Source organism: Anabrus simplex, chromosome 2, assembly GCF_040414725.1.
Source record: "Anabrus simplex isolate iqAnaSimp1 chromosome 2, ASM4041472v1, whole genome shotgun sequence".
NCBI lineage: Eukaryota > Metazoa > Arthropoda > Insecta > Orthoptera > Tettigoniidae > Anabrus > Anabrus simplex.
The window spans coordinates 640,218,994-640,243,905 of NC_090266.1; the positions used below are offsets into that span (position 1 = coordinate 640,218,994).

Consider the following 24,912-nt stretch of genomic DNA (forward strand, 5'->3'; position numbering starts at 1 on the left):
TTACACTGACGCCGTGTAGCTGACTATTGCACAACGTTAGACATAAACCGCTTCATGTTGCACCAACTTCCTTCAAGTAAAACTTGTATGAAGTCTTATGCTTAGAATACCTATAACTCTCTTCCACTTAATACAATTATTATTCAGTATTTGAAACACTATAACTCCTTGCCACTGTTACATGATCATATTAACTTTATATCAGTTTTCAATATCCTTAGTCTCGGAGGTCGCGGATTCGAGACTTGCTCGAGTCCGTTCGCTCGGCACTGAGACATGAAAGGGGCGCGTGACAAGTCCTCGTACCAGGTTTCAAATTTCGTGGCATAGCCGGGAATCGAACCCGGGCCACCGGTGGTGGCAGCTAATCACATAAACAAGTAGCAAAAATGTGCTCTGAGGCAGACTGTTTTAATTTTTTTTACAATTGGCTTTACGTCGCACCGACACAGACAGGTCTTACGGCGACGATGGGACAGGAAAAGGGCTAGGAGTGAGAAGGAAGAGGCCGTGGCCTTAATTAAAATAAAACTGCAGCATTTGCCTGGTGTGAAAATGGGAAACCATGGATAAACATCTTCAGGGCTGCCGACAGTGGGGTTCGATGATGCTTCATTGTTGTTTAAAGGCGCCTAACAACTAGGCCATCGGTCCAAATTGTAATATAATTTTTAAGTTAACATATTGCATTCAAAGAGTTAATAATAATAATAATAATAATAATAATAATAATAATAATAATAATAATAATAATAATAATAATGTTATTTGTTTTACGTCCCACTAACTACTATATTAAGGTCTTCGGAGACCCCGAGGTGCCGGAATTTAGTCCCGCGGGAGTTCTTTTACGTGCCAGTAAATCTACCGACACGAGGCTGACGTATTTGAGCACCTTCAAATACCACCGGACTGAGCCAGGATCGAACCTGCCAAGTTGGGGTCAGAAGGTCAGCGCTTCAACCGTCTGAGCCACTCAGCCCGGCATTCAAAGAGTTATATCTGTTACTAATCATATAATGATGTTACTAATAGTGCAGTAACAATTCCGTGGCATGCCATGTGTGGTTAATGCACTGCTGTTTTCATTAATATGGCTCATTATTATTACAAATGCTCTGCATTATAAAACTAAAGTTTTTCTTAATTATTTAAAGTTTTGAGTGTTTTTTGAAGTTGGTAATATATAGATGACATAGCAACGAGTGTTCTTTATCATAGTAACAAGTTAATAATAAGTGTCAATGTAAACATTTAAAATATAGTAAAAGGTTTAAATTACGTGTGTGTGTATGTGTATGTGTATGTGTGTGTATGTGTGTTTGTGTGTGGGTATCATATGTTAAATTACATCCAGACCGTAAAACAAGCAAGAGTATTACATATTGGTGATCCCAACATGATCTGGAGTAAATATGGCGAACAACGAAAACATGCCCGAAGACCGACCAGAAGCAAATAAAGTTAGTGTAAGAATTCCACCTTTGCGAACTGAGAAACTTGAAATTTGATTTTACCAAATGAGGCTCAGCTTATGTTTTGTAAAATTAAAACAGTTGAAACGCAATTTAGCCATTTAGTGTCTCAACCGGGTCCTAAATATGTAGAAAATATGTGGGATATTATTAAGGGTAGTGATGTAAACAGATAATCGCTGGCTAAGGAACGCCTGTTATATATGTTTAAGGAAAGTGAGGATAAACCCATTAAGGGACCAGTTACTGGAATTGAGTTGGGAGACCAGAAGCCTAGTCAATTAGTGCGCAAAATGCAAGCTTTACCCGGAGTAGTTGTGTCGGATAAGGGCCTAAAACCTCTGTGCTCAGAAAAACTCCCTGATTCCACGAAGAACGTTTTGATTGTTGGTGATGAAGGACTTGAGCAAGTGGATATCGTGGCCGATAAAACAATGGGAATGAATTCCCGTCATGAATAATATTCAGTTAAACATGATGACGGGTGACAACAGCTTGAAGTTCCTGTTACGATGAAAGACATAATGGCTCGAAATTCGGGACTGGAGGAACAAATATCTTCATTGCCTATCGGCCGTCAAGGACCAAGGTAGCCTCAGCATAGGGGTGTACATCGTCGTCGCAGTAATAGCCATAGTAAATCCAAGAAGAGGTATAACCCCAGAGGTAAATACTGCTGCTACCATTTTCGTTTTCGACGTCACTGTAAACCAGGAATACGTACTCCTCCATGTAGTTAGTCAGGTCAGGGAAACGAAAAACCGCAGTTGAATTAGCGGCAAATTCGGCTGCCCAAGACAACTGTCACAAAAGTCGGCTGCTTGTCACGGACAAAGAAGCGGCATTGCAATTTTTAGTTGACAGTGGAGCTGATGTCGCATTGGTCCCAGACCGAACGAAAGCTAAAATTGATTTGACTTATAAATTATAAGATTCCAGCGGAACTGAAATTCCTACATTAGGAATTGATTTAGGACTTAACGCCATTTCCAGTGGTCATTCATTGTTGCAAAGGTCAATAAGGCAATACTGGGAGCTGATTTTGTGAGAAGATTCCAGTTATTAGTGCATGTTCGCAATAAGGCATTGATAGATGGTGTAACCAAACTCTGCACTGAGGGTGAAGTTATGCCTCTCAGAAGAAACTTTTGTCACTTCTATGAGTCAAAACGTTAAATTTTCAGACCTATTGTTGCAGTACCCAGATATAGCTAAGCCGAATTCGTTTCCTAGAAAAATTAAGCATGATATCAAGCACCATATTACCACTGAAGGTCCACCCGTGTTTTCTATGGCTAGACAGGGACCCAAAACGCATGGAAATGGCAAAACATGAATTCAGATTCCTGATGGACAATGGAATTATTGGTCCATATAAATCCTCATGGGCTAGTATTCTTCCCATTTTCCCAAAAAGGATGGCACAATACGCCCATGTGACGATTATAGGCGATTAAATGAAAGAACAGTTCCAGAACGATATCCGTCAAATCGAAAGACCTGCATCTGGCGAGCCGAACTTGTCCTCGGACACTCCCGGCACTAAAAGCCATACGTCATTTCATTTCATTTGTGTTTCCTTGCCTAGATGACATTTTAATCGCAACAGCCAATATGGAAGATTGCAAGATACCACTATATTCTGCAAGACAACAAAATATTTTCCAAAACTGATCTATTCAAGGCATATTTTCAGATACATATAGCTGCAGAGGACAAACCTAAGACTGCTATCATCACACCGTTTGGACTGTACGAATTTAACGTTATGAGTTTTGGCCTTCGAAATGCACCTTAAACATTCCAGCATTTATAAATAAAGTTCTGTATGGACTGGATTTTGTATTTCCTTGCCTAGATGACATTTTAATCGCATCAGCCAAAATAGTCATGCGTACCATAAGAAGTGATGCACGACAGTGGACTAGATCCTGTATCAGCTGCCAGAAAACCAAGATCACTCGACATACTAAATCGCAACTCGAAGAATATGAACAGCCTGATGATCGCTTCAGTGTTATACACATTGACCTCATTGGACCTCTGCCGCCCTCCAATGGCATGACCTATTGTTTAACCTGTATTGAACGCTTCACATCCTGGATTGAAGTTATACCTTTTGAAGATATAACAGCTGAAAAAGTGTAAAAAAATCCTACCATCACTGGATTTCAAGATTCGGCGTTCTATTACGTGTAATCACTGATCGATAAGCACAGTTTAGATCACAATTTTTAAAAACTTAGCTAAAATTTGTGGGATGAAAATTCAGCATACTACATTATATCATCCCCAGTGTAATGGCAAAGTTCAGAGCTTGCTTAGGACCCTGAAGTCAGCTATATGAGCTCATAATACTCCTAAATGGACAAAAATCCTACCTACTGCCTTACTGGGATTGCGGACTGCGCTCCGAGAAACGACAAACCACTCAATTGCACAGATGGTATATGGGAAGATTATCAAACTTCCAGGTGAATTGTTCGAGGAACCAACAACGAAGATTGATCCTGATACGTATGCATCTGACCTACAAGAGCAAATGCTAAAACTAAAACCCATTACACATACATATACCACATCCAAGATCAGTGTTTGTTCAAAAAGACCTCCGAACCTGTTCCCATGTATTTGTGATATGTGACAGGGTCAGAAAACCCTTCGAACCCATTTATGAGGGTCCTTTCCTGTTATACAGTAATAAGGCATGAGAAATACTTCACCATCGAGATCAAGGGGAAACTTGCTAATCTATCAGTGGACAGACTAAAACCAGCCTACCGGGCGAGTTGGCCGTGCGGTTAGGGGCGCGCAGCTGTGAGCTTGCATCTGAGAGATAGTGGATTCGAACCCCTCTGTTAGCAGCTCTGAAGATAGTTTTCGTGCTTTCCCATTTCATACCAGGCAAATGCTGGGGCTGTACCTTAAAGCCACGGCTGCTTCCTTCCCATTCCTAGGTCTTCCCTATTCCTTCGTCGCCATAGGACCTATCTGTGTCGTTGCGACGTAAACCAAATTGTAAAAAAAAACAGCCTACCTTTTGCAGGAAGAAGATGGTTCATCTCAGAGGAATCCTACACATTTTCTCAAAGGACATTCCATCTCAACACTCTGTTGGTAAACCTCCATCAAACACCAGGATGTCAAAGTCAGGCGGAAGAAAAAATATCCCGCTCCAATACCATCAAGGATAATTTTAAAATGTAATAACAAAAATATTTGACATTTTTTATTCCTGTCTATTGTGTTATTTGTGTTTATTTTTGTGTTTATGTTCAGAGGCTGTCAGGGAGCGAAATCAGAAAGAAATGGTGGGGGGAAGAAGGAACATAGGGCTTAAATACGGGTGTTTATTTCAGGTAGTATCCGGCGGGGGAGGAGGTATAAAATTCCCCTGTAAATAAAATACCTCCTCCCTCAGAAAAATGTAAATTTTAGATCTTTTTGTTTGAATTTTGTTGTGATAACAGGAATGATAAACACTAGAAAGTTACTGTAATCCCACCAGCTGAGAAGTTTATGATAGACTGTCCCTTTCTTATGAAAGGCCAGACGAGGCGTGATTTGTCCTGACTTATCGCTTTATTAGCGGAACCTTCGTTTACCAGGGCTGAGTACTGAGGGAACAAATGTGTTGGTTTGTACACACCTTAAGTGAGTATTGTCCTATTGGCTACCTATCGGAAACACGCCCTCTCCAAGAAGAACAGGAGTGGTGTAAGCTCGAGCTACTTACAGCAACGACAAGGGAGGAGTGCTTCAAGTAATTTACATTTTTGCCCGCGTTTCAAATGGACTTGCCAGAGTGCAACATGAAAAATAGCCTGCAGATGCGGATTGCCACTGTTGCGTTGTTTTCTTGCTCAAGGTCTGGCAGTCATTTGATTTATTGCTGATGTTTCTGTGAAAAAATGCACAGTAAAAATCACTAATTTCAGTAATAAACTATACGTGTTCTACATTTTCCACATTATATTGAAAGAATCCCCCTCGGGCAATTTTAGTGGGGGGGGGGAATCCCTCCCTCCCCCCCCCCGCGATTTCGCACCCAGGAGGCTGTCCCTGGCATCATAACCTATAATTTGTTCGTAACTCAGTTACTGGTAGAGGAGTAGTGTAAAGGCATCAGAGACTAAAAGTAATGTTTTTCTTTACTATTTAAAGTGTTTCGTTTTTTGAAGTTGTCAATATACATTGTGGTTCAGCAGCTCCTTCCAATATCGTTTGCTGCAGCCTAACTAACGTGCACATGGTTATAGGGGTGTTATTCCCCTGCAGGCGTACTGTATGGTACTAATGTTCAGTGAGCACATTTTGCACACGATTCTGAACCCTAGTGAAGTGTTATATCATCCGTTCGCAAAATATGACGCCTTGAAAGCATGTAGCATCGCCCTTTTACCATGTAACTGCGTTAATGTGTCGTGCCTCGAGACCGGGTGTAACGAGGAGGGGAATCAATGCATAAAACTACGTAACAGTGCAGTTACCTTTACCACATCCAAACAGTAGAATGACGCTGTTATTCATCTTGTGTCCTGCGCACACTCCGCTGGTTAGGGCTTGAATATATTGTAATCTCTGTTGTCATTCGGCATATTTTCCGCGGAGGAATACGTTGACATGCTCCTAATTTATGGGGAAGCAAGTCAAAACGTCTGCGAGGCACTACGTCTTTACCAGGAATGGTATCCCGACAGGCGACACCCGGCTGCTAGGACATTCCACCGTGTTGAAAGACGCCTAAGGACAACAGGCGTGATTTCCAATCAGCCACCAGACCACGATAGGCCCGTTACATCGGGTAAAACAGACGAGGTCGTTCTGGAGGCAACTCGTAATAATCCACACATCAGTACAAGGGCGATTACACGACAGGTGAACACCAGCCGGCGTCCGTCTGGCGAATACTGCATGAACATAAATTTCACTCATACCATCTTGAGCTACACCAAGAGCTCCATGGGCGGGAGTTCGAAGCTCGAATAGAGTTCTGTCGCTGGATATTAGGCAGGCTGGACAATGATGCAGCATTCGTATCTCATATCTTGCTCTCGGATGAATCGCGCTTCAACTGTAATGAGAACGTCAATCGCCACAACATGCGCTATTGGTGTCCGGACAATCCTCACTGGGTGCGACAAGCGGCTCATCAAGTACTATGGGGAGTGAATGTTTGGTGTGGAATCTTGGGGGATAGCCTGTTTGGACCTTATTTCCTTGAGGGACATTGGACGGGCCCACGCTACCTGCACTTTCTGCGTCAGGAACTCCCACTGCTGCTGGAGTATGTGCACTTACACGATCGTTTGACGATGTGGTTGAAACAAGATGGAGCTCCGCCATATTCGACTTTGCCCGTTCGTAACCATCTGAACGAGGAACTGCCAAGGAAAAGGGCAGGCCTTTTTCTTGGCCCGCCAGATCACCGGATTTAACGCCATAGGACTTCTTCTTGTGGGGACATCCGAAGAACTCAAGCACCGGAAAACGCCGACCAGCTCCAGCAACTCATCCCGGACGCCTACCGAGCAATTACACCTGGAATGCTTCAGCGCGCAAGACGATCTATTGGACACCGGGCCCGAATGTGCATAAACCAAAACGGTCATCAGATCGAGCATTTGCTGCGATAAAACGTTGTCAGGGAAGTTGTGTTCCTATAATTTCCGGTCTGTATATGTCCGGCCTGCTAACTAATCGATCCTTCTTAAGGCCAAAAACACATTCATTCACACATACTGTAATTTGCATGAAAGCGGTTATTGAAATTACATCGCGTGCGGTACATATTAAAAATATTTCAAAAATTTGTAATCATCGCCCCGGACTCGAAACTCCCATCCGAAATGCAGGCTCGGTCCGCCACACCTTTACCAACTGCACTACGGCTCCGTACGGCACATTGGGAAGCTTATAGCAAGTATTAGGTTTACTGCGATCACAATATCAATTTAGTGTTTCACCGGCGTGTCAGGTTCATATGATCTAGAAGGCACACGCATGTCTTCCAGTGTTTAATACGAGTATAATATTACGGCGTCCTATCATGGTGAGGCGGTAAATACTGAGATATCCGGTTGTGTTGTCTGAGCATACCGGCAGGGCAGATGTTTACAGGACGGAATGAATATTGTGAGTTGCATAAAACTACATTGGAAGGGGCGGCTGAATCACGCTGTATAGTTTGCATAGCAACGTGTATTCTTTACCATAGTAACTAGTTAAAAATAAGTGTCCATTAAAATATAGTAAATGGTTTAAAATAAGCGCGCGCGCGCGAGCGCGCGTGTGTGTGTGTGTGTTTAATATGTTAAATTACATCCAAACCGTAGAACAAATAAGAGTATTATCGCGAAAAGTTTGTAAACCACTACTCTAATTCAAGATGGTGTAGATCAAGGAATATTTTGCAGAAGGTATTCCAAATTGTAATATAATCTTCAAATTAACATTAAAGCATACACAGAGTTATATCTGTTACTAATCATGTAATGATGTTACTAATACTGCAGTAATAATTTCGTAGCGTGGCATGTATGGTTAATGCACTGCTGTTTTCTTCATTAATATGGGTCATTATTATTACAGATGCTCTGCAGCAAGGGGCATCTCAATTTGAACAGCAAGCAGGGAAACTGAAGAGGAAATTCTGGCTACAGAACTTGAAGGTAAAAGAAAGAATGTTGTTGTATGGTAACTTGGAATTTTTTATTCATTTATTTATTTATTCATACTTTATTTTTTAAAATACTTGTTGTGTTCTGTTTTTATTCTGTCTGATTTAATATGGAGTGCTTCATATACATAAAATCACCATTCACAAAAAGTCTGTTTAGTATTGTCAAATTCTGAATCCTGTAATCTGCCATCCTGAGAATGGCTCTGCTCAAGCAACATGTTAGTCCACGCGCCATGGGTTCATGTACGAGTACTCAGCAAGTGTGCATCGTAAGTGTTTGTTGCTGAGTATAAGTTTGTTCACGAATTAAGGCCCCAAGAAATAGGATTCTAGCTTACGTCCTGGACTTAACTGAATTCATTTGATTGCCAAATTTGCAGCGCACTATTCTCTTTGGGTGGTCGCACCGAATGTAGTATGTCTGCCGATTTTCCTCTCAAACTTCGGCTACATTTCCATTTCTCGTTTTGTTTCTTCATGAACTGTGTTTGAATCTCCTCCTCGACCAATTAACCGTGTTCTTTGCTTCATAAAATTCAAATGGTGTGGTATTCTCAAATACCAAAACAAGCACGTTTGGTTGATAAGTGGAATGAAACATTGCCTGAAGGCACATAGTACCGCATAGTGTAGTGGGATAATTTCTGTCGACAACGTTCAAACTGATACAACGGAACCAAAGTATCCATTGGCTAGCGGTAAACCCTAGGGAATAGTCCCGTTGGCGATACCTCCTTCTTTACGGATCACCTGGAACTTTCGGGAGATAAACTATGATCCTTCGTCTGTAATAAAAGAGGGAATTCCGAATGCATCTTCCTGAAAGTCCAACTTCATCATCACCTCGTTGAGTGCAATAATGTATGTGGGGAATAACATACACAAACTTCGTGTAGGCATTTATCACAAGTACGGTATAATGTGATTTTACCTCTGTTGTTGTTGTGTAATACCATTACACGCAGGAACATATTTTAAGGAAGTCTTACAATTGGTCTGCACTGAATTTAATGTTAAAACACTTCTTTATACAGCTTACATCACTTCATACCTTCGCTTCATACTTTACAAAACATAGTGGCCATTACAACATTCAATTGTTTTTGTTTTTCTTAAGTGTCCAGCAGATGCAACTGCCGGCAAATGGCCGACAGTGTCGACAGCAAAGTCTGACGTAACTTACTCCAACCTCGAGTAGCAGAAGGCGACTCAACAATACCAACAAATACAAACCTACTGCTTACAAGTCAAGTCTGTCAGGAACTCTCACCACTCGACCACTTCGAGTACCAACTGGATCACCACTGTTGTCATCTTTTAGTACACCTGAAGAATCACATTTTCTAGAGAGCACAATAGGGTCATCATAAGACACTTACAGTGGATAAATCCTTTGTACTGGACGTAATAACTCGCTCTGACCAGTTCTGAGTTTCACAGTTCTAACGACACCATCCTCACCTGGTATAACTTCAACTATGTATCCTAACGGCCAGTCTATACGCTTGAGATTGTCACACCCAATCAACACAACGTCCCGCACAGCTACAGTACGGGTGCACTCTTTTCCACGATGTAACACCAACTGCCCCAAGTATTCACTTCTGAATATTTTCCTCAAAATAAATTTTGTCTGTACCTAAACCTCCTTTTGAGGATCTGTGTGTCTATCGTATCGAGATCAGGAACACCAACCTCCCTTATATCTTGCAGGAATAAAGAAGGGGAGAGAGACACTAGTTGAGAACCTTCTTCCATGATATAAGTCAAAGGTCGAGAATTCATCAAACTCTCACAGTCACATAATGTAGTCATCATCTCCTCGTAAGTATGTCATGACTTACCCAACATTATCTTCAATAAATCTTTGAGAAGGCGTATTAAGTGTTTTCACCATCCACCCCACCAAGGTGCACTGGGGGGATTAAAACGCCATTCATTCTGCCTAGCAGTGCTGTACTTAGATATATCCTCCCGGTTCAGAGTTCAAAGCAAATGAGAAGCCCCGGAGGTTCGTCCCATTGTCACTGTAGATAACAGAACATCTTCCTATGAGAGCCACAAATCGACGGAGTGCTTGCAAGAATGCTTCTGTCGAGACTGACAATACCAGTTCCATATGGACAGCTCTAAACACCGCGCAAGTAAAGAGGCACACACACACATTTTAATTCCACCTTGTAGATATAAGGGCCTGGTTAAATTCAATCCAACGATCTCCAACACGGCAGCATCCCGTACTCGACTGGATGGAAGTGGAGGTGAAATAATTTCAAGATGTCTTTCACTGTGTCCCTTGCATATAACACACTTGGATAAAACTGACCTTATAGCTTTCTGACCGTTTAAAATCCAATAACGTTCCCTGAGGTTATTTAGCAGCGTTTGAAATCCTACGTGTCCTTGTATCTTGTGTTCCGTCTTCACTACTTCGTGTTGTGATAGAAGTACTGCAGGCTGACGAAAGTCTTCATGGTCATCTGTGAAGGTGATCTTTGTTTTCAGCCTAATTATTCCTTGAAACACTATGAGCGTTCGTAGTCTGTCATCCCACAACCCGGAAAAGGAGTCCTCTTGAATAAACCGAACAACTCTTCTCTCTGCAGTGGCATACTTTTCCACAGTTAATTCCCTTCTCTGACGCAAATCTGTAGGTAAACGGCTATTATGTATAATCCTTAGTAACCACCCCATCATTCGGACAATTCTTACAAAATTAGAGAAGAATTTGAAATAACAGTTCTCTTGATTCTCCGAAACCAAACAGTTAACATTCATAACAGCTGGGGATCCAACATTTTCCATGTTGATCTCACCTTCTTTTGGATCATCACTGCGAGCAAAGCACTTTCCTGGTGATTCCTTGAACCATGCAGGTCCCTCCCACCATCTAGAAGCTACTAATTGTTTAGTTTTGCAGCCCCTGGAAGGTAAATCTGCAGGGTTAAGTTCCCCTGGAACATACTTCCAAGATTCAGAGTAACTGATGTTCCTAATTTCATCAACTCGATTTCTGACAAAGACCGTCCATTTGTCTCCCCTGGTAATTCACACAATTAGTGTAGTAGAATCTTCCCAGAGCAAAGTCTTCACATTTTCCACCCTAATCCGTCCAGAACTGACTTCGCAAGCCATGCTCCTGTAGTTGCAGCCATAAGCTCCAAACGAGGCGTAGAAATCTTTACGGGAGAGACTCGTGTCTTGGCCGCCAACAGATGACATTGTCGTTTGTCTCTACCCTGAGGAAAACTACTGCTGCATATGCCTTTTTACTGGCATCACAAAAGGTGTGTTAAGTGCATTCCTCTATATTCACAGGTTTCTGTATCCATGGGGGATGCCAATTTCTTCTAATTGAGGGAGTTCTTCAAACCACAACAGAAATTCTTTCTTGATAGTATTGTCAACTTCTGTATCCCAATCAAGTTCCATCTTCAACATTTTCTTCAGAAGCAATTTAGATCACAAAATAACAGGACAACTAAAACCTATACTGTCAAAATCTTTGTGAGAGATCGACAGGATTGTTCTCTTGTTAATGGTGTCAAAATGGAAATCTTCAATCCAACTCATGGTAACTTTTATGTCTATTTAGGGCTGACTGGAGAATGTGTGTTGTAGCTTCAAGGGATGAGACCATGGAGTGGGTATGTCGGAAACTGGGAGTGAGATATCTAAATCCTAATGGATGGACTTCACTTAAACCGCACTGGTACGTATAGGTTAGGAAATTAGTTTAGAAGAGCTATAGGGAGATACATTCAGGGAAACGGGATGGTCTAGTGAGTGGTGATGACGGTACAGGGATCCGGAAGTCAAGTAGGGATGACATAACAATATTAGTGTTGAACTGTGGAAGTATTGTAAAGAAAAGAATATAATGAAGTTATTTAATAGGTATATACACATCAGTATTGTAATAGGAGTTGAATCATGGCTGAGAAATGATATAATGGATGCAGAAATTTCCTCACAGAATTGGAGTGTGTATCGTAGAGGTGGGATAGGAATGGTAAGAGGGGGAGTATTCATTCTGGTAAAAGAGGAATTTGTAAGCTACGAAAAAATTAACGATGGCAAACACCAAATTCTATGTGTGAGGCTCAATTCTAAAGATAATAGGCAACTTGATATCTTTGGAGTGTAGCGGTAGGGTACACTGACGCTGATTCAGAATTATTTCATAAGGTAATCAGCGATGAGGCAGAAAGCGAAGTAATGAATTGTATTAGTGATCACGAAGCTGTTTTTATCGTAGATAGAAAGGAAGCCCTTAAAAGTAGGATTATCAGGCAATACCATATTGCTGATAAAGCAGGCATGAGGGAGTTTTTAAAATGTAACTATGATCGGTAGAAAACGCTAAATAAAAATGTAAACAGACTCTGGGATGGGTTTAAAACAATTGTTGAGATACCAATTGTTGAGATATGCAAAAACAGGTTTGTACCACTAAAGATGGTAAGGAAAGGCAAAGACCCACTTTATTAAAACAGAGAAATAAAGGGGCTAAGAAAACTGCAAGGGTTGGAAAGAAATAGAGTTAGAAATGGCTGTGGAAGTAGGGAAAAATAGAAGGAACTTAGTAGGAAATTAAATCTAGCTAAGAAGTCAGCCCTAGGATAACATGATGGCAAGCATAATTGGCAGTCACACAAACTTTAGTGAAAAATGTATAGGTACAGTATTCTAAGGCAGAAACGGTTTCCAAGAAGGACATTCCAGGAATCGTTAATGAACAAGGGCAGGGTGTACAGTATGTGAGGGTCTTCAAAAGGCAGAAGTATTCAGTCAGCAGTATGTAAAGGTTGTGGTTACAAGGATAATGTCCAGATAGAGAAGGTGACTAATACTAAAAAGTATTAAAATTTACCTATTATAACAATGATATTTGCAATAATACATAAAAAGTTTAAAACTAGAAAAGCGGCTGGAATTGATAAGATTTCTGTAGATATACTACGGACAGTGGGTTGGGATCTACTACCATATCTGAAGTACTTATTTGATTTTTGTTATTTGCATGAAGGAGCTATACCAAATGAGTGGAGAGTTGCTACAGTAGCCCCTGCGTGTAAAGAAAAGGGTGATAGACATAAAACTGAATATTACAGGCCAGTAAGTTTGACATGCATTGCATGTAAGCTTTGGGAAAATATTCTTTCTGATTATATTAGAAATGTTTGCGAAATTAACAACTGGTTCGATACAAGGCACTTCGGGTTTAGGAAAGGTTATTCCACTTAAGCTCAACTTGCAGGTTTCCAGCAAGGTATAGCAGATATCTTGCATTCAGGAGGTTAAATTGACTGTATCACAATTTACCTATCTAAGGCATTTGTTAGGGTGGATCATGGGAGACTACTGGCAAAAATGAATGCAATTGGACTAGACAAAAGAGTGACTGAATGGATTGCTATATTTCTAGAAAATAGATCTCAGAGAATTAGAGTAGGCGAAGCTTTATCTGACCTTGTAATAATGAAAATGGGAATTCCTCAAAGCCGTATTATTGGACCTTTATGTTTTCTTATATATAATGAATGATATGAGTAAAGAAGTGGAATCAGAAATAAGACTTTTTCAGATGATGTTATTCAGTATATAGTAATATGTTACAAGGTAGTGAGCAACTGCGAAATGGCCTCGATAGTTTTGTGGGATGGACAGCAGGCAATGGTATGATGGTAAACTGGGTGAAAAGTCAGGTTGTGACTTTCACAAAAAGTAAAAGTCCTCTCAGGTTTAATTGTCGCGTTTATGGGGTGAAAGTTCCTTATGGGGATCACTCACTGTAAGTACCTAGGTGTTAATATAAGGAGAGATCTTCATTGGGGTGATCATATAAATGGGATTGTAAATAAAGGGTACAGATCTCTGCGCATGGTTATGAGGGTGTTCAGGGGTTGTAGTAAGGATGTAAAGGAGAGGGCATATAAGTCTCCGGTAAGACCCCAAATAGAGTATTGTTCCAGTGTATGGGACCCTCACCAGGATTATTTGATTCAAGAACAGGAAAAAATAAAAATAAAAGCAGCTCAATTTGTTCTGGGTGATTTCCGACAAAAGAGTATCGTTACAAAATTGTTGCAAAGTTTGTGCTGTGAAGTCTTGGAAGAAAGGAGACGGGCTGGTATGTTCCGAGCTGTCGGTGGAGAGATGGCGTGGAACGACGTTAGAATATGAGTAAGTTTGAGTGGTGTCTTCAAAAGTAGGAAATATCACAATAAGAAGATAAAGCTGGAATTGAAAAGGACAAATTGGGGCAAATATTCGTTTATAGGAAGGGGAGTTAGGGATCGGTATAACTTACCAAGGGAAATGTTCAATAAATTTCCACTTTCTTTGAAATCATTGAAGTAAAGGCTAGGAAAACAACAGATAGGTAATCTGCCACCTGGGCCACTGCTCTAAATGCAGATCATTAGTGATTGATTGATTGATTGATTGATTGATTGATTGATTGATTGATTGATTGATTGATTGATTGATTGATTGATTGATTGATTTGTGGTTGTACCCAATAGCACCCCACACCGTAAGGCCTTGAGTTGGCACTGATATATCTCGTGCGAATGCGGTCAATGTGATGCCTCTCCCCTGTCCCCGGCGAACCAAAATGCGGCCAATCATTTTCAAACAAACAGAACCTGGATTCGTCCGAACACACTATCTGCTGCCATTCCTGTCCCCAGTGACGTCGTTCCATACTCCATTGCAGTCCAGCATATTTATGTACATTAGTCAAAGGTAGGCAGGCGGAGAAGTGAACGACGCGCCGGTAACCCAGACCGTAATAAACGGGGGTTGACTGTCACTCCTGATAGTGTTCGATGTGTTACACTGTTCCACTGTTGCGCCAGAGCCGAGGAGGACGCCGATCCGTCCTGCAATGCCATTCGGATGAGGTGTCGATCTTCTCAGGTGGTGGTCTGTGTGGTGCGATCAGACCCATCACGTCGTGTTCTACGGCCTTCTGTGAACCATTCTGTATACACCCGTTGCACTGACGACACACTTCGTCCCACACAAGCAGCACTTTCCCGGATGGATGCATCACGTTCTCGTATGCCAATAATGCGCCCTCTTTCAAACTCACTCATTTGACGGTACGGTTCTCGCATACGTCTTCGATTTATAGAGCCAACGAGAGCCGCAGGCACATTTTACCAGTCGGTGGTAGTGCGCCGAGATATCGATGTGGACCTTGAGCCTGAGGTCTGACATGGTTCAAATGCTAATCATTTCTTCAAAACATACTAATGCACATGTCCTGTGGATATGAACTTCCTATCTTTAGTCTTTCAAGAATATTGGTTTTTATGAACATAAGTGTATCTTCAACGCACTCGGAAGCTTATCGAACATTTTCCTTGATAATTCATTCAGATCCCTTACTTCTCTTCCTATAAATCAATATTTGCCCTAATCTGTCCTCTTGCATTCCGACTTTACCTTCATATTATGATATTTCCTAGTATTGAAACCTCCATTCAAGCTTATTCTTCTACTTATGCAATTCCACGTCACCGGGCGAGTTGGCCGTGCTCGTAGAGGCGCGCGGCTGTAAGCTTGCATCCGGGAGATAGTAGGTTCGAATCCCACTATCGGCAGCCCTGAAGATGGTTTTCCGTGGTTTCCCATTTTCACACCAGGCAAATGCTGGGGCTGTACCTTAATTAAGGTCACGGCCGCTTCCTTCCAACTTCTAGGCCTTTCCTATCCCATCGTCGCCATAAGACCTATCTGTGTCGGTGCGACGTAAAGCCCCTAGCAAAAAAATAAAATTCCACGCCAACTCACCACTGACAGCTCGAAACATACCACATAGTCGAGCATCTCATCTCCTTACTCGCAAGTCTTCCCAGTCCAAAGTTTTTAACATTTTCGTAACACTATCCCAATCACCAACAACAAATCGTGCTGCTTTCCTTTGGATCTTTCCCAGTTCTCGTATCACGTAGTCCTGGTGAGGGTCCCATACACTGGAGCCATACTCTAAATGCGGCCTTACCAGAGACTTATACGCCCTCTCCTTAACATTCCGAATCTCACTGTCGGCAGCCCTGAAAATGGTGTTCCGTGGTTTCCCATTTTATCACCTGGCAAATGCTGAGGCTTTTCCTTAATTAAGGCCACGGTCGCTTCCTTCCCTCTCCTAGCGCTTTCCTATCCCATCGTCTTCATAAGACCTGTGTGTGTCAGTACGACGTAAACTAGATTGTAAAATCATCAGAAGAATACTTAGGCTTTATGTGAATATTGGGCTACATTTATCGTTCGAATCGCACAACCCACTCTTATAAGAGTCGTATAACACTTGTGGTAGATAAGTGCGAATCAGTTTGTAATACGCTTTCATAATCTTTACCCCCTGTGGGCGGTTGGGTGTGCTAGAATAACACCCACGATATCCCCTGCCTGTCGAAAGAAGTGACTAAAACGGGCCCCAGTGCCTCTTAACTTGGAAGCGTGCATTGGCGCCCACGGGGCCGTTAACTGAGTCCTGTCAGTTTTTTCCACTAATTGTGGCTGGCCCCTTACTTTAATGTTTCGTAAACGACCTCCCTCGAAAAAGAAAACACGATTAATATTATTAGGCCTATATAGTTCCTATTACCTTTGTTCCTTCTTTTTTTAAAAAAAATCTCTGTTTGAGAGGTTTTCTAGAACATTTTAAAGACTTTGGTGGATTAGGAACATTTTTTCCGATGGAATTCCAGTTGAGTGCTTCCGTTCATCTACCCTCTTCTGTTCAAACTACGATTCACCAAATTATGTCAGAAGAAAATACATACCGGTAATGGAATTCATATTTTTAAAGAATCGTCATACAAACATATGCTTATTCAGGAATAATTTCAATGTAATAACTTACTAACCTCGATGAAGACTGAATTATAAAATGTAGGTTGCCATTTATTACGCCCCGAATTTTGTACTGTACTCACTGAGCTCACCATTGCTTATCGCTGGAATACGAAAAACACTAATCCCGCCAGTTGACTTATTCTGACAATTTGGTGTAGCACAGTATCCCATTTTCCTTAAAAATGCAAATATATTTTACATGATCACATCAGGCTCGCCCACACCATAAAGATGCTTAAGATTGAATGTGGGCGTCACCGCAAAGGATTGTGGTATCGTGTCCAGACCTTCCTAGACTGACCTTGATTTAAAGTGTTGCCAAACTCCAGGGAGACGCCCTCTTCATGTCACATTTACAATTGGTATACACGACGAACTTGTTGACTTTTTTACTCACCGTCCTCACTAACGAACACATTTCAGATCCTACCGAAAGATGTTCAATATATGAAGATCTGAAATATACGTTGCAGGATAGATTGCCTGGAGTGCTGTGAGTTTTGGTGCTCTTTGTTTGTTTCTTTCTTAGTCCGTTCACCGTCCAGGGTTGTTCCTTTTCTTCGGACTTAGCATTGGATCCCAGAGCGTGATATATCTTGTCGGGGATACAACTGAGGATGTGGATCAGTACTTCGCCCCGGCGGCCTCACCTGCTATGCTGATGGGGATGATGGAAGGGATAGGCACGGAAGAGGCAGGGAAGCGGCCGTGTCCTTTAATGGCGTACCATCTTGGCATTTGCCCGGAGAAGAAGTGGGAAACCATGGAAAAACCACTTTGAGGATACCTGATGTGGGACTCGAATCCCATCTACTCAGTGGACCCCTATCAAGCCCTTGTACCATTTTCCTAATTTAATGGCAGAGCCGGGAATCGAACAAGGGCCTCCGAGGGTGGCAGCTAATCACACTAACCACTACACCACAGAGGCGGGCTCGGTGTGTTTTCACCACTTCATAAGGTGCGCTTCTCCCCTTCCAGTGGGAGAAGTGTGGTGGTAATTTGTTGCCACATTCTCCTTGATTACTTTTTCTCCAACTTCCGTAGATGTTCAACTTGTTAGTTGCTACTTCTTCGTTAAGAATTGTAAACAGATTGATCATTAAGCAGTTCCCAATTGATCTAATGTAGTTTGAATGATTAAGACAGTGAAAATAATCATGACGTGTTCACCATTGTCGTCGTCACTGACATCGATGATGTATGATTATTAAAATAAATATCTTTTTTCTTATTGCAGATGATGATCATCATGGGAGTCATAGGCCTGGTAATTCTTGCTATCATTGTAGGTAAGTACACGCGCTTAAATAGTAATAACAATACTATTAATAATAATCGAAGTATTATAATATATATTATATGTTATTTTTTTGGTTTTACGTCCCATTAAGTATTTTTATTGTGTTTGAGATATGGATGTGCCGGAATTTTGCCTCTCAGGAGTTATTTAACACCCCAGTAACTTTTCCGCAAGAGGTCGACGTATCTGAGCAACTTCAAATATCACTCGACTGCGCAAGAATGGAATCTGCCAACGTGAGCTCAGAAGGCTAGCGCTACCGTCCGAGTTACTCAGGCCGGCGTGGCGGTATTTTCTGTGGTTTGTGTCATCCTGGTCCTTGCCTGAAGCTGAAGTGACACCCACAGGCAGTAGGACCAGGAATGAGATTCAAGGCCTCTTATCTTATTTGTTAGGTAATCTACTTGTATCTTCAAGGTTGCTGAGTTGAATCCCGGTTCAGTCGGTTGTCATTAAATAGTGCCAACGTCTTTTTAGGGCGAAATTCTACAACTCTCGACGTCTCACAGAATCGATAGCAATGGAAGAGACCTTAAACAGATGATTATTACAGGTAGGAAATACGAAACTGGAATAGGTAGATAATTTCAAGTTTAAGATGTGTATTCTCCCAGGATGGACGTATAAGTGACATTGAATCAAGATGCAGTCAAGATAATGCAGTGAGTTCGCAGTTGTGATTGACGTTGTTCGGTAATAAAGAAGTCCGCTCCCGGACGAAACTTAGTTTACACCAGCGCCGGTCTGCTTCCAGACCAACTATGCTTTACGGGAGTGAAAGCTGGGTGGACTCGGGTATCTTATTCATTAGTTGAAATAACGTATATGAAAGTAGTGAGAATGATTTCTGGTACAAATAGGTAGGAACAATGGCAAGAGAGTACTCGGCATGAAGATATAGAGACTAAATTTGGAATAAACTCATTAGATGAAGCTGTACGTATGAGCCGGCTTCGGTGGTGGGATCGTGTGAGGCGAATGGAAGAGGATAGATTACCTAGGAGAATAATGAACTCAGTCATGGAGGGTAAGTTAATTATAGGGCTATCAAGGCGACGATGGTTAGACTCAGTTTTTAATGATTTAATAATAAAAATAGGTGTGGGAATTACAAGTTGCTTTATGTCGCACCGACACAGATAGGTCTTATGGCGACGATGGGACAGGAAAGTGCTAGGAGTGGGAAGGAAGCGGCCATGGCCTTAATTAAGGTACAGCCCCAGCATTTGCCTGGTGTGAAAATGGGAAACCACGGAAAACCACTTTGAGGGCTGCCGACATTGGGGCTCGAACCCACTATCTCCCGAACTGAACGACGCTAAAGAGCTAGTCTCTAACAGAGGATTGTTTATTTAATTCACAGAGGTAGATTGAACGCTGAAAGACGTAACAGTTTATAATGAAGATGTCTGCATTTAACTAGGGTACAGCCCCAGGATTTGCGAGGTGTAAAAATGAGAAACCATCTTCAGGGCTGCTGCATACCTCACAGCTACGTGACCCAAGCCGCGGAACCAACTCGCTCCGTATATTATTTTTATGATTATTATGATTATTCGGAGATTTCCGTGCTGCAGAAGGAAAGAAGCGTGAGGTGTGAAAGGCTGGACAAAAGCATAAACCAAAGTTTAAATATTGCTAACAAAATCAATGAAATATTTTTCTTCCATTTCTTACGACTTGATTTTTCCAAAAAAAAAAAAAACAAAAAAAAAAAAAACAATAACAAACGTATAACAAGAGAGAGATTTACACTAGAAGAGTTAGTAAAATCAGCAAATTTACAATAGAGGAGCTCGTAAGCTCAACAAATTTACACTAGAAGAGCTCACAAGCTCAGCAAATTTACAATATGGGAGCTCGTCAGCTCAGAAAATTTGCAATTTGAGAGGAGAACTCCCATTTCTAATCAATCAAAAACTTCCGACCCGTACGTCTCATAAATTTACACTTTATAAGGATAGACTAGGCTGTACGTATCTCGGAAAATACAATTCAGAGAGGGAAGCCGTAGCTTCTAGAATAAAATTACATAGCAAGGGTCTCGAAAACGGAAGCTCAATTTTAGAGTTACATTTACACACGCCTTTATCTAGATCAGTAGAATACATGTATGTTAAACGTCTAACACCATAGACGCTTGAAACAGGAAAAGCATATTGCTTTCAGAATTAATACCTTCGCTACCCTTATTCCATGGGGGAGCCACACTCGAAAAAGGATAGAAAGATCCAGAAGTAAACGTAGACCGAAACCCACATGACAGGCCATGAGATTAAAAAAGTATATAATGGTACACTAGAAAGGCCGAGAACAAAATATGAGAGATGGAGGCTGAGACACTTAAGCACTCCGAAGATAAAGTTCAAATGACACCTAACAGGGCGTAAGGCCCGATGATGGAGCGGCTAAGACATACTACTAAGTGACTAAGGGAATGTTTAAAAGGCCGGAAAGAGGTAGATGAATTTAGAAAATTAGTAAACGTAATCACTCAAAAATGAAAATAGAAGAAGGAAGACGAAGGTATACAGTCGTGCGTCTTTACGTTTTACAAAATCCCCTTTAGAGGAGATATTTTGAAGTCCGAACACTGTCTAGACAAATCTATATTAAATTAAAGTCGAAAGAGAAAACCCTACACTAAAGAAAACGCCGGACGACCTAACAGTTACATGCTAAAGGGGAACGGTGGAATCTTACCTTACTTCACACGCAGGAAGTTCACAGAGTTAAAATTCTGCCATACCTTAGTTATGCCCCCTTCTCGCACCAGCCCCCGCCCCAGCATCTCCCTAAGGAAATCTCCTCTGTCACGTAGAACACTCAAAGATACACTGCAGCAAGGCGGCTTGGATCAAAAAACTCACAGCTTTTATAGGGGCTGGCAGATAGTTCCAGAAAAAAATGTAGGGGAAGAAGCGGCATCTTGAAACAATAATTTGTATTTATTATTTATTAAGATAATATTTATTCATATTGAAACCAAAAACAATCGGGAGATTTCTTTTTCGTTGAGCCGGAGTTTGCCACATTATCATTTTTCCTCTTGCTGTTCCTTTCTTTCTCTGTCTTTCTCAATATACTGTTTTCTGTAGTGTCCGTAAGTATAGCACAACCTCTTGGTTATCTTCCTCTGTACTCTCTGGAAAATTTCCTCACTGAAAAATCGCCGGCTCCTTTATTATCAAGGACGAGTTGTGCAGGTCTCTCCATCATCTCCATCCATTTCTGTTTATATTTTCTCATGTTACTTACCGAAAAGTACACAAAACTGAATGAAGAGGTACTAAATTAAATATTATCTAGCTATCAAGAAATATGATTAAGCTAAAGCTAAGCTTCTAGGTTTACGTTACTGTTGATATTGTGATCATAGTCACAGTACCTTCAGTTTTACGTGGAATCCGAACCACAGGGACGAGACATTTCATTTCAAAAATCCCACGTTCATAGGCCGGGATTCAAACAGCACCGGCTGCAACGTAACCCCACATATCAGCCATGACGAAGTGCTCCCAACATGTGTCATAGGGATTACGAGAAAGAAGGACGGACAGGGTAAACAAACAAGAGATCAGAAAATGTGCCAAAACACAGAAATAAACTTACTCAGGAAAAAATAAGCCCGTCGGGAAGAGAACTAAAACCCACCCACATGAAAAAGGAACGGGACCCGCAGGAGAAGTGCAGAGTTAACTACTGAATGATACACATGTACATTTTAATATTTGAATTATAATTAGTTTAGGAATGTGCACACAAGAAAATTAGTTTTGTGGTAAATAAAGGAGTAAATCAGTAATAAAAAGGAAAAGTGTTTAACAAAAACATAAATAGGGATAAATAAAGATTTAGTGCACCAAAAATATTTCGCTTAAACAGACTTAATGAGAGGATCTAGAATTAACTTTTTTTAAGAACATTATTGTGAATTCATGGATCTCGAATGCAACGTAAAAATTTGTCACAGTTCCCAGTGGAGGAATAAACACACGAATAAAATATCATTAAGGGTAGATCAAAATAAAACAGTCCAATTAAATATGAGTGTCAGGAGCTACCCTGGAAATAAAAAATAAACTCAAGAAAAAAGACCAAGAAAGGTCAATCACAGACCAATTAAATAAAACCAAAAACACGAAAAAATTAATCAGAAAGCTTAGTAAACAGGCAAAATAGTATCACATCGATGGAGAGATAAATAATATTATCCATGCACCAACTCAGAAATTCATCCTTCCATAACAAAGAACACCAACAATAATCATGCCCAAGAAAACTGAATCAAATGAGTATCCCCACGTGAGAAAAAATTAAATTCAAGCTAAAGTAGTAGAACCCGAAAACCACGCGAACAAACAACATGAAGGGGGAAACAACAACACAAGATCAAGGAAAGAAATTAAACGCGTGAAACACTTCACTATAAACTATGGCAAATCCCCACGTAATTACAACCATTAAAAGAAAAATGTCACCCTCTAAGCCGACATCCTCAACATTGGCCTCAACCTAATTCCTGGATAAGACTCTACCCTGTTTCCCTTTCCTCCACACACTCTTATTATTATTATTATTATTCTCCACTGACACATTTCTGAGCACAAAATTTATTCTTCTTTCTTAGTCCGTTTACCCTCCAGGGTCGGTTTTTCCCTCGGACTCAGCGAGGGATCCCACCTCTACCGCCTCAAGGGCAGTGTCCTGGAGCGTGAGCCATTGGGTCTAGGGATACAACTGGGGAGAATAACCAGTACCTCGTCCAGGCGACCTCACCTGCTATGCTGAACAGAGGCCTTGTCGGGGATGGGATGATTGGAAGGGATAGACAAGGAAGTGGGAAGGAAGCGGCCGTGGCCTTAAGTTAGTTACCATCCCGACGTTTGCCTGGAGGAGAAGTGGGAAACAACGGAAAACCACTTCGAGGATGGCTGGGGTGGGAATTGAACCCACCTCTACTCAGTACACCTCCCGAGGCTGGTGGACCCCGTTCCAGCCCTCATCCCCGAACCCGGGCCTCCGGGGTGGCAGCTAATCACGCTAACCACTACACCACAGAGGCGGACACAAAATTTATTAACATTTTTCTGATACAAACATGGACATAGAATGTATTATCGCTGTTGGGAGGAGCTGCCTGGCCGAGGCGGTAAAGGCGTGCTTGAGTCACCGGAAGCACGTGGGTTCGATTCGCCGTCAGGAAGTCAAAATTTAAGAAACGAGATTTCCACTTCCGGAGGTGCATATGGCTCTGAGGTTCACTCAGCCTACGCCAAAAATGAGTACCAGGTTAATTTCTGGGGCAAGGGTGGCCGGAAGTAGAGATGACCACTTTACGCCATCCAGTTCCGAGGTTACGAAGAGTGGAGACTTTTACCTTCCACCCCTCTCAGGACCTCTTATGAAACAAATATTAATACAGTTCGTCGCGAACTGAATCAATTTACAAAAGACTGCTTAACAAGCCAGTGAAATGTGATGTTGGAAAAAATAAGTTTACTGGCAACATATGGTTCGTCTCAAGCCTGAGATAACACAGCTCCCTTGCTTGGAAATGAGCAATAACAAAGTGCCAGGTAAAACCTGGGTCAAGTCCTTTTTTAATCAGACCTAATTAACATTCGCCGCTTCCAACAGAAGTTCATGAGCTCTCCTAATGCAATAGAAGTTTCGTACCAGATGTAATCTGTTATTTGAAAATTACTTAAAGTATCGTAACACCGTTTAAATTCCATCATCATCTTCATCATCATCATCATCATCTGTTTACCCTCCAGGTTCGGTTTTTCCCTCGGACTCAGCGAGGGATCCAACCTCTACCGCCTCAAGGGCAGTGTCCTGGAGCTTCAGACTTTTGGTCGTGGGATACAACTGGGGAGAATGGCCAGTAACTCGCCCAGGCGGCCTCACCTGCTATGCTGAACAGGGGCCTTGTGGAGGGATGGGAAGATCGGATGGGATAGGCAAGGAAGAGGGAAGGAAGCGGCCGTGGCCTCAAGTTAGGTACCATCCCGGCATTCGCCTGGAGGAGAAGTGGGAAACCACGGAAAACCACTTCCAGGATGGCTGAGGTGGGAATCGAACCCACCTCTACTCAGTTGACCTCCCGAGGCTGAGTGGACCCCGTTCCAGCCCTCGTACCACTTTTCAAATTTCGTGGCAGAGCCGGGAATCGAACCCGGACCTCCGGGGGTGGCAGCTAATCACGCTAACCACTACACCACAGAGGCGGACTTAAATTCCATACAGTTCTAAAAATGTTGACGTTATACATTTTACACAGTTCGTATAAGTTCTCTCAGTTCCCAGTTGGAAATGTATAAGTATCAAAATTACACATCCGAGAATCTGTCTAAGTTATTTCACATTAGCCTACATGCTGAAATATAAACAAGTTCTCAAATACACATTTCCCACAAACTCGACCCCAGGTTTGGACTCTGCATGACCAACCCAGAATGTTGAAGGGTCGGTGTCGGGTCCTACCTTTATAGCCTTGAGAATGACGCTATCCAGATCATGATACGATTGCACAAAATTTTCCAATTTCTTCTCTCGCTGGGTTTCACAAACACAAT

At 41.7% G+C, this 24,912-nt stretch overlaps 1 protein-coding gene across 1 annotated transcript in view; it reads left to right on the forward strand.

Moving 5' to 3' along the window:
• nSyb (neuronal Synaptobrevin) overlaps window positions 1-24,912 on the forward strand; it is a 163,477-nt gene that overhangs the window by 135,807 nt on the left and 2,758 nt on the right. The window contains exons 4-5 of the mRNA XM_067139288.2: window positions 8,067-8,146; window positions 18,269-18,320. Coding sequence (XP_066995389.1) covers window positions 8,067-8,146; window positions 18,269-18,320 — 132 coding nt within the window. The remainder of the gene's footprint in view (window positions 1-8,066; window positions 8,147-18,268; window positions 18,321-24,912) is intronic.